The sequence below is a fragment of the Melopsittacus undulatus genome, chromosome 1 (genome assembly GCF_012275295.1).
Source record: "Melopsittacus undulatus isolate bMelUnd1 chromosome 1, bMelUnd1.mat.Z, whole genome shotgun sequence".
NCBI lineage: Eukaryota > Metazoa > Chordata > Aves > Psittaciformes > Psittaculidae > Melopsittacus > Melopsittacus undulatus.
This window is the reverse complement of record NC_047527.1, coordinates 49396737-49404968: the sequence shown is the minus strand read 5'-3', so window position 1 is coordinate 49404968 and position 8232 is coordinate 49396737. Positions and strand designations below refer to the sequence as shown.

The 8232-nt window shown below is 52.6% G+C and overlaps 1 protein-coding gene across 2 annotated transcripts; it reads right to left on the bottom strand.

Moving 5' to 3' along the window:
* Nucleotides 1-2040: 2040 nt before the first annotated feature.
* Nucleotides 2041-7569, bottom strand: ADCYAP1 (adenylate cyclase activating polypeptide 1). 2 transcript variants are annotated; one of them, XM_005153502.4, is made up of 5 exons: nt 7493-7569; nt 7106-7213; nt 5220-5354; nt 4625-4720; nt 3492-3884 (listed from the first exon to the last, which is right to left on the bottom strand). In XM_005153502.4, exons 2-5 carry the CDS (start codon nt 7204-7206, stop codon nt 3698-3700), a joined length of 519 nt encoding a protein of 172 aa, XP_005153559.1. In that variant the 5' UTR covers nt 7207-7213; nt 7493-7569; the 3' UTR covers nt 3492-3697. The 2 variants fall into 2 exon arrangements, with proteins under 2 accessions (XP_030908718.1, XP_005153559.1); XM_031052858.2 differs by lacking the exons at nt 7106-7213; nt 7493-7569 and adding an exon at nt 2041-3210 and having other exon boundaries at nt 3747-3884; nt 5220-5454.
* Nucleotides 7570-8232: the final 663 nt, after the last annotated feature.

The following is an 8232-nucleotide window of genomic DNA, read 5'->3' as shown; positions in this document are numbered from 1 at the left end:
TCCCTCAATAGTTACTTTTATATTCTTCTCTGACCCAATCTGCACTTAATCAGAACTTTAATCTTGCTTTCCACCAACTCCTGACCCATACTTCTGGTATCACCAGCCTTTTAAGTTCTCTCAGTGTTTTCCAGTTAGTCAGTAAAACACTGTTGTTGAAACTAGCCTAGGAGGTGAATTCTTGGCAGAGGGGATATGACCAGTCTGTCTTAAATCCTGGACTTAAGAGTTTTGAAAAATAAGTTGCTAGGAAATTGTCATTTAATTCCTGTGCTTTGGGTTTTAATTTTATGATCTTAGAAGGAAATAGGGTCTAGTTTAAAATAAATTGCTGTAACTTTCCAATATGCTTGGGTAAAGCCCCTGAGCCACAATAAAAATAATAAGCATAAACAGCTATTGCTAAACTATAGAGAAGATTAAAAGTCGCATATCCCAACCTCTGCTTTGATGGTGCCAACAAAACATCCTGTCTGTGCTTTTTCGATGTAGCCACATGTTACCCTGTAAAGCTTAAGTAACTATTTCTGGTGCTTCAGGACCATTTTGTAGGACAGACCAAGATCTTTTTAATCCAAAGAAAGATGCCCAAGGCGGGTGACTCTGGGAAGAACATTATCACATGCAGAATGTTCATTAAAAGAGGATTAGGTGAAGATCTGATCAAACATACCGATTCTGCTTAAAATAAACGGCTTCTAAGCACAGGAACTGTTAGAGGGATGGGCAATAGGCACAGACTGGTTGGGTTCACATATTTTAGAGAGTATTATTGAGCTGGTGAGTGTGTAACCAGGCTTTTTACTTCTGTTTAGTTTACTCGACCAGAGGAGTAACCACCAGCTAAAGTGTCAGAGGTTATCTGATGATAAAACGTGGAGGTTTAATAAAAATATATGAAAAAAAAACCATGAAAAGATAAAAATGAACTAATTGGGAAAAAAAGATATTGAATGAAATGCAGCTTTCACTCTTAGGTTCTAGATTTCTCTCCCCCAAACATTAGACGAAATTGCATTGTTTACAAAAATTTATTAATACAAACTTTACACACTTTGTATAACAGTTATCAAAGTCCTAGTTATAGATATCATGTGTGTAATAATACTTTGTTTAAGTTCTTTTTATATTCATTTGCACACAAAATAAGTTCTCCAAGACTAACATCTACCTACTATGACTGTATCTGAAATCTGCTCAGATTTTGGTAAGGCTGTTGGCGTTTCTAAAAATAGACAAGTCATACAAAGGATAATAACCTAGGTGATCATTTCATAATGCTTGCGGCTAGCCACTGAACTCTAACTGATAAGGTCATAAATAAAACGTCAAGAGAGCCCTATGTCAATTATACCACAGCCGACACAAACACAGCGAACTCTGCCCATTGCCACAGAACAGAGAAGTACGACTAAAACGCAAGCCGATGTGTTGCAGCATCGTAGGGCCACTAAATAGCCATCTGTGAACTCGTGGCGATTTACAAGGTGAAGAGAAGGCACGAAAGCTGCAAACTGCTCCCTCCCCCCCCGCGTTCCTCCGCCTCGGGAGCCCGCTCCGGTGCGGGCAGGGCGGGCAGGGGAGCTGCCGGGGCAGCACGGGCAGGAGCTGCCGGCACTGCGGGCAGCACGGGCGAGCCCCGGAGGGCCAGGCAGCCCGGGTAAACGGTGTCGGCACTGAGGCCAGTGCGGATAAGCAGTGCCGGCAGCGCCTGGCCGCCCCCCCGGGGTCAGCCCGCTTCTCTCCTCCCCGGCCAGGGAAGGAGGTTTTTACCCTCGACTTATTTGGTTTTGGGGGGTGAGGGACTGCTTTCCGGCGTCTTGAATGCGGGGCTTGCTTTGTGTCTTTGGAAAGACTCCTGAAAGGTTGGTATGGTGAGCCGGGGGGAGGCGTGAGCCTCCGCGTCCTCCTTCGACCCCTGCCCGAGCTGAGGGATGGGGCCAGCCCTCGGCGGAAGGTAAGATAGGAGTCCGTACATAGAGAGATGAGGTGAAAATGGTTTATCTCGTTAGAAACCGGACCACAGGTGAACACTACACATTCTTTTATGACAAAAGTTTGTTTTATGAAATAAATTTTACTAAGCAATAAGCCAGAATGTAGAAAAATACATTTTACCTCCAAACTCAATAAACAAGGAACAAAAACTTTCATAGTAGTGCATAAGTCTTTAGTGGTAGCTACAACAGGGGTTCCTAAACTTGTACAACAAGAGCTTGCATAAAACAGAACAAAGGAGTGAGAGAGCGTTCACAATCTTTTTTTTTATCTTTTTTTTTCTTTTTTGTTCCCCAAAAGAACATAACCCGAAAAGGTTACTCAGGTGGGTTAAACAGAGCTCGGAAAAGTACGAAGAGAGGATGAGAGGCAGGAGGGTCTACAAGATAAAACAGTCAAAGAAAAGAGCAAGTCCGACCGAAAAAAAAACTGCAAAGGCGAGAACCCTGCTTGTTACACATGATGAAAAGCATGGACAGCACTGGAGAGTAACACACTGTACTTTGCATCCAGGTCCAGTACCGAGCTGCTTGGGGCAGTTGGGTAGCGGATCGGAGGTGGGGTTGCCTCGTCTTCCCTACACCCTGCGGCACCGGCTCTGGTACCGACCTCGGTACCAGAGCCGGCCCCGGGTGCCTCGGGGGACGCCGGGGGCCGCCGCCGCTCACTTCCCCGCTCTTTCCACACGGGTCCTATCTCCGCTTTCGCTTTGTTCTGCAACTCTGCCCAGCCAGCCAGAAGAGCAGTGCACGGGGCTTAGTACTTACTATCTTTGCTGCTGGTTCGGGATCTAGGGGGTGGGGTTGGCTTTGGCTTATTTTTTGTTTTGTTTTGAATATTTTTTTGATATTTTGGTTTTGTTTTCGTTTTTAACTATTCCTCCCTCCGATAGGCAACTAAAGTGAACAATTTGAATCGAGCTGTTGTTTTTCACAGGAGAATTATCTTCTAAGCTCATTGTTTGAGGAGACACTAATATAGATATAACTGGAATCAAAGATAGCAGGAGGAGAAAAAATAAATATCGAAATCTAGAGGAAAAGGGAAGCTGCCTCTTCAGAGAGGCTAGTGGCAAAGGAGCCTGCCTTGGGACTCACCGGGGGAAGAATCTGCTTCGCCAATTTTCCCAAATCATTTTCCTCATAATCCCCTGGGAGCAGGGCATCCTTCTCTATGTACAGTAGCAAATGGTGAAAATTAATGTCTTCGACCCTGTCGCGGATAAAAATACTATCCTTTTAATTTCCGTTACAAAAATAGGAGTAATATTCAAAACAATGATTGTCCTTTTTTTTTCCTATTTATTTTCTATAAAAACATAAACAGCTCAGGCGAATTTTTGTTTTTGTGCAGACTTTATATGAAGAATTGTTCTTTAGTATTCTTAGTAGTATTTATATATATATATTTATATATTATATATAACTTAATGATTGGTCCACAAAGTAGAACTGTGCGTTTCTCTAGTGCTTTTGTACAAAAGAAAAACAATATTATTATCAAAATATTCATTTAATGGCTTTACTTCATACATAAATACATGTTTAGGTAACACAGGAGCGGTGATTGTTCAGTCAGTTTGGAAATTACTTTTGTTTTTGTTTAGATTTTTTGTTGTTGTTGGGTCTCTCTCTCTCTCTTTCTCTCTCTCTCTCTCTCTTAGGACTTTGTATACACAGGAGTGGCTGGTTACTCATCGCTACAAATACGCTACTCGGCGTCCTTTGTTTTTAACTCTTTGTTTATACCTTTTCCCCAGGACGGCTGCTAAGTATTTCTTGACAGCCATTTGTTTCCGGTAGCGGCTGTAGCTGTCCGTGAAGATGCCGTCTATGTGCCGCTTGGTCAGCGGTTCCGTCTCGTCCCCCGGGCCGCCGCTGGCACCGCTGCAAGCACCGAGAAGCACAGCTGAATCAGCCGGGGCCACTCCGCACCCCTCCGCGCCTCCCCCCGGCCCGGCGCGGCCCCGCCGCAACACGCTGCGCGGAAGATGCGCTGAGAGACAAAGGCCGCTGAGAAACCCATCTCCCGATGCCGTGCGCACAAGTGGCAAGACAATATCTCCCTGCTATGAATTATTCATGAAGGCAGGGAAAGCTGCGCTTTTCCCCGGGGCTTTATTAACACGTTACCTTCTGCCAAAGGGCGGCGGGTGGCACCGGGCTCGCCCCTGCCCCGCCGGCCGCGGGGAACCCCGCCCGCCTCGCGGGGGGTGCGCGGGTCTGCAGCCCGGCCCCCCCGTATCAGCCGAGCCCTCGGGCATCGCTTCCGACAGACTGTCCCCCCCAGCAAACCGGGGAAGCTGCCCAATTTATAATCTTAAATCAGATGGTTGCAAAGAACTACACAGACATATATATATAAATGCACGCATACACATATATATGCTCGAACGTGCTAAACCAAAGCAACCTCCGCGAACGCCGGCGCTGACAGCCAGGCTCCCCCTGCTCCCGCTGCGGGTCCCGGGGGATGCTGAGGTTTGGGAAGCCGGAGTCCCCCAGCCCCGCAGCACATTCCCAGCCCCAGCCCGGCAGCTTTGTTCCCTCTAGCCGCGGCCTTTTCCGCGCCTCCGCGGCAGCAGCACCAACGCCCACGGCGGGAGAAAACGAGCAGAAGCCCTTACCCGACCCGCTTAGCCATCAGGGAGTGCAGATATTTCCTGGCGGATAGCTGGCCCAGGAGTTTCCTGTAGGCTTTGTTGAAGATCCCATCGGCGTGCCTGTGCGGAGGAAAGAGCCCGCGGATGAGCGGCGAGGCCCGGGAGTGGCCGCTGCGGGGTGCGGAAGCCGGGGCGGTGGCTGTGACCGTCTCTCCCCACCAGCGAGGGGAGGGCGGATGGCAGCTCCCCGTTTCCTCGGGGACCCTCTTCCCCGCCCAGAGCCCTTTGCACTGCACTTGGTCTACTCCGGCCCGGCTGCGGATTTCTGCTCCTTCTGCGGGAGCATCGCTAGCCGTCTCCGGCGCGGCTGCAGCCCCTTCTCCCTCCCCCGGGCTGCTGGAGGTAAGGCAGCTTTTCCTGTTCTCCTAAGCTTTAAACTGGGCATCGGGACCTAGGCAGGATGGTTTGGGTTCAGGATATTTTTAGTGAGTGCTAGGGACGTTGCTATTCCTGTTGGCTATTTGAGTATTATAATTATTATTTCCGCCTCCCGGATCGGTAAGACCCGTTTTACTCCAGCCTCAAAATTCACGCCTGACACCCCGCGAGTTGCAGTCACCTCTTTTCCGGTGGGTAATACAAGGTGTACATCTCGCCGATCATGGAGGACGGATTCGCTATACCGACGGGCTCCTGGTCATATGCGAAGTCCTGCAGGGTGTTCCCATCCTCGTCGTAGACTTCATCCTCCAGCCTGGCAACGAGAGCACCAAGGGGAAGGAGTCAGCAGGGCACCGCAGGGCGCTCCGCTCCCGGTTCCTCGGTGGCCACCCTTCCGCGGAACCGACCCGGGCGCCCAGGGAGCCCCGTCCGACTGCCCCGACCCCTCCCTGCGCCCGCCCGGCCCTCATCCCCGCCCTCCACCGCCTCTGCGGGGCAGGACCACGGGGGAGGGAACACACCGCCGTCAGACGCGCTCCGAGTAAAGCCCCAAACATTCCCCCCCCGTTCCTGACCCCCCCCGGGCCGAGAATCAGCCTCTTTCCACCCCAGCTGCGGCTGGTGCTTCCCGAGCGTAGCGCACGCACCCTGCCGCACACATACACACACGCATTTGTGTGCCAGGGGCTGGGCGGGAGCCGAGCAGCCTCCCCGCGGAGCTAGGGCGGTGAGCGGCAGCCCCCGGGACTGGAGCTTGGGGCCGGGCCCCGCTCCTCCCCGCAAGCGCCCGCCGGCCAGGGGGAGAGGATTCACTTGTCGTTGTCTTTCGTTGAATGGTGCCTCTGCCCTTTGAGATCTCGCCAGTTTTGTTCTCCCCCCACCTCCCTATCCCCACCCCCCGCTCTCTGCCTCCCTCTCTGCAGTACGATGTAGGTCATTGTACGTTACAGGCAGCTATTTTTGTCTGTGAGCTTTAGCGGAGGTATTAATAATAGATGCCGCTAAAGTGTTTCACTCCTGCTAATTCAGGCTCTTGAATGAAGAGAGCCTGGTTGCTGCTGGCTAATGGCCCCGCAGACCACGGAACCCCTTCCTCGCAGCCCCTCTGCCCGGAGAAAGGAAAGGGGCTGCTCTCAGCCAGCCCCGACGGGCTGCCGGTTCGTACAAGGACACCTCGAAGCCCCCAAAAGCACAGCCTCCTCTGACAGCCTGGCGCTCCCAGCACCGCCCCCCGCTCACAGCTGAGCCGCACAGCGGTGACCCTCGCTGGGCACCCCGGAATTGAGCCAACGGCCGGGGTGGGGGACACAACAGCACCCAGTCCCAAACTCCCCAAGTCAGGCAGCACCGGTCTCTCGAGCAGGCGGCAAGCAGCGAGGGAGCCGGCTGTCAGCGGCGGCCCCGGACGGGCTGCCCCTGCCCTCAGCCACGGGAAACGCGCTCTTGCCGACGGCCCAAGGGGTCCCCTACTTCTGCCTCAAACACAGTGGAGGGCAACCCTTCCCCCCGGCTGCCGGGTGGAAAGGACCAGCACAGGAGCCCAGCAAGACAACTCCGAACCGACACAGAAAACAGAACAACCTTGTGCCAGGCGCCTTCCCTCACTTCTTTTGAGTAAGGAGGTCGTGCACAGACAGGTAAACAAGGGAACAGGCTGAACCCCTGTTAGCTCCCATACGAACCAGGGCAGCTTCCACAAGCTCACAGCCAAGAGCGCACCAGCCCCTCCCGCCCCGCTCCCCCCGTCCGGATCTGCGATGCTCGCCCTTCACCCCCATCACCCGAAAGCGTCCGGGGCCTGTGCGGGACAGGGTGCGGGCGGGGAAGGCCTGCGCTGCAACCGAAGGGGACCCTCCTCCATGACCGACCCTCGCAGCTGTTTCTATTCTGGGGAGCAGGGGGTGGGCACACAGCCGACGTGGAGGGGGGTTCGTTTGGTGACTCCTCTCCTCATCCCCTTCCACTTTCCTTCCCGGTAAGAACCCTCTGCCCATAGCAAAGCCAGGGCAGTGGGGGGTGGGTGAAGGGGTCCAGGCGGAAATCCCAGGCAGGGGACAGACCTACCTGAGAGCCGGGTACTGAAGTCCGGCTGCAGGTGAGCAGTAGACGCTGCAGTGCATTATTATGCCATAGATCAGAAGTGCTAGGAGCGCTTTGCTACACATTGCCACTCTGTGCGGGAGGGAAAGGAAAACCGCCGTCAAAAAAAAAATATATATATAGGAAAAAAGAGGAAAAAACACCACCCCACGATCCACCGAGCCCCCGGCTGAGCGTGCGGGGAAGAGGGGCAGCGCAGCCTGTGGGGGAAGGAGCCCTGGGTTGCAGAACTGCGCGGAGAGGCGCGGAGCGGTGCCCGGCGCAGAGCGCTGACTGCCCCGTCGATGCCCGCAAGCCCGCCCGCCCCGGGACCACTGTTGGAAGGCCCGGCAAGCCGCCTTGTGTTCTTACCATGAAACTCTAAACACCCGGCACTAAGAGCGTTTGGCTGCGAAAACAAAAAGGGCAGGTCTTTAGAGGAACAAAAAAAAAAAAAAAAAGCTTTTAAAAAAAGACCCCAAATGGGGGTGGGAGAAAATTCAGGCGTCTCCCAAGTTGCGGCCGAAAAAAGAGTTAAAACCCTCGTGGCATCGCCTTTCCGATGGGCGAAGGACCCGCGGGATGAAAAAGATGCGAAGGCAGCAGTGAGTTGTTTGCTTGTTTTAGGGGAATCCACTCCGACAAGAAAAAAGAGAAAAAAAAAAAAGAGAGAGAAAAATATATAAATGGAAAAAAGTTTGCAGGTAGCAGCACAGATCTGGAGTGGAGCCTGCAATGGAAGGGGGAGAGAGGGATGGAGGGAGATGTCTCCTGCGAAGGCAGCGCAGGGAAAAGAGGGAACGGAGCCGGGAGCGGCGGGCTGGCTGCGGGCGGTGCGCTCTTCCCCGGCTCTCTTTCCTCACTGAGCGCCTTCAGCCTTCTCTTCTTCTCTTCCTGCTCGGTGGCTCCAAACTTGACCAGCCTTCCGCAGCCTTCCGTCTGATACGCAATTAGCAACAAAATCTTTGCAAACACCCCGCTTCAGCAAGAGCCCTCTTCGTAAACATTTGCCTGCTTGTTACCTTAGAGGACGGGCAATATTGTTTGTTGCCCCCGTGGTGGTGTCCGGATTTTATTCATGAATCAAATGCCTTTTTTTTTTTTTTTTCTCC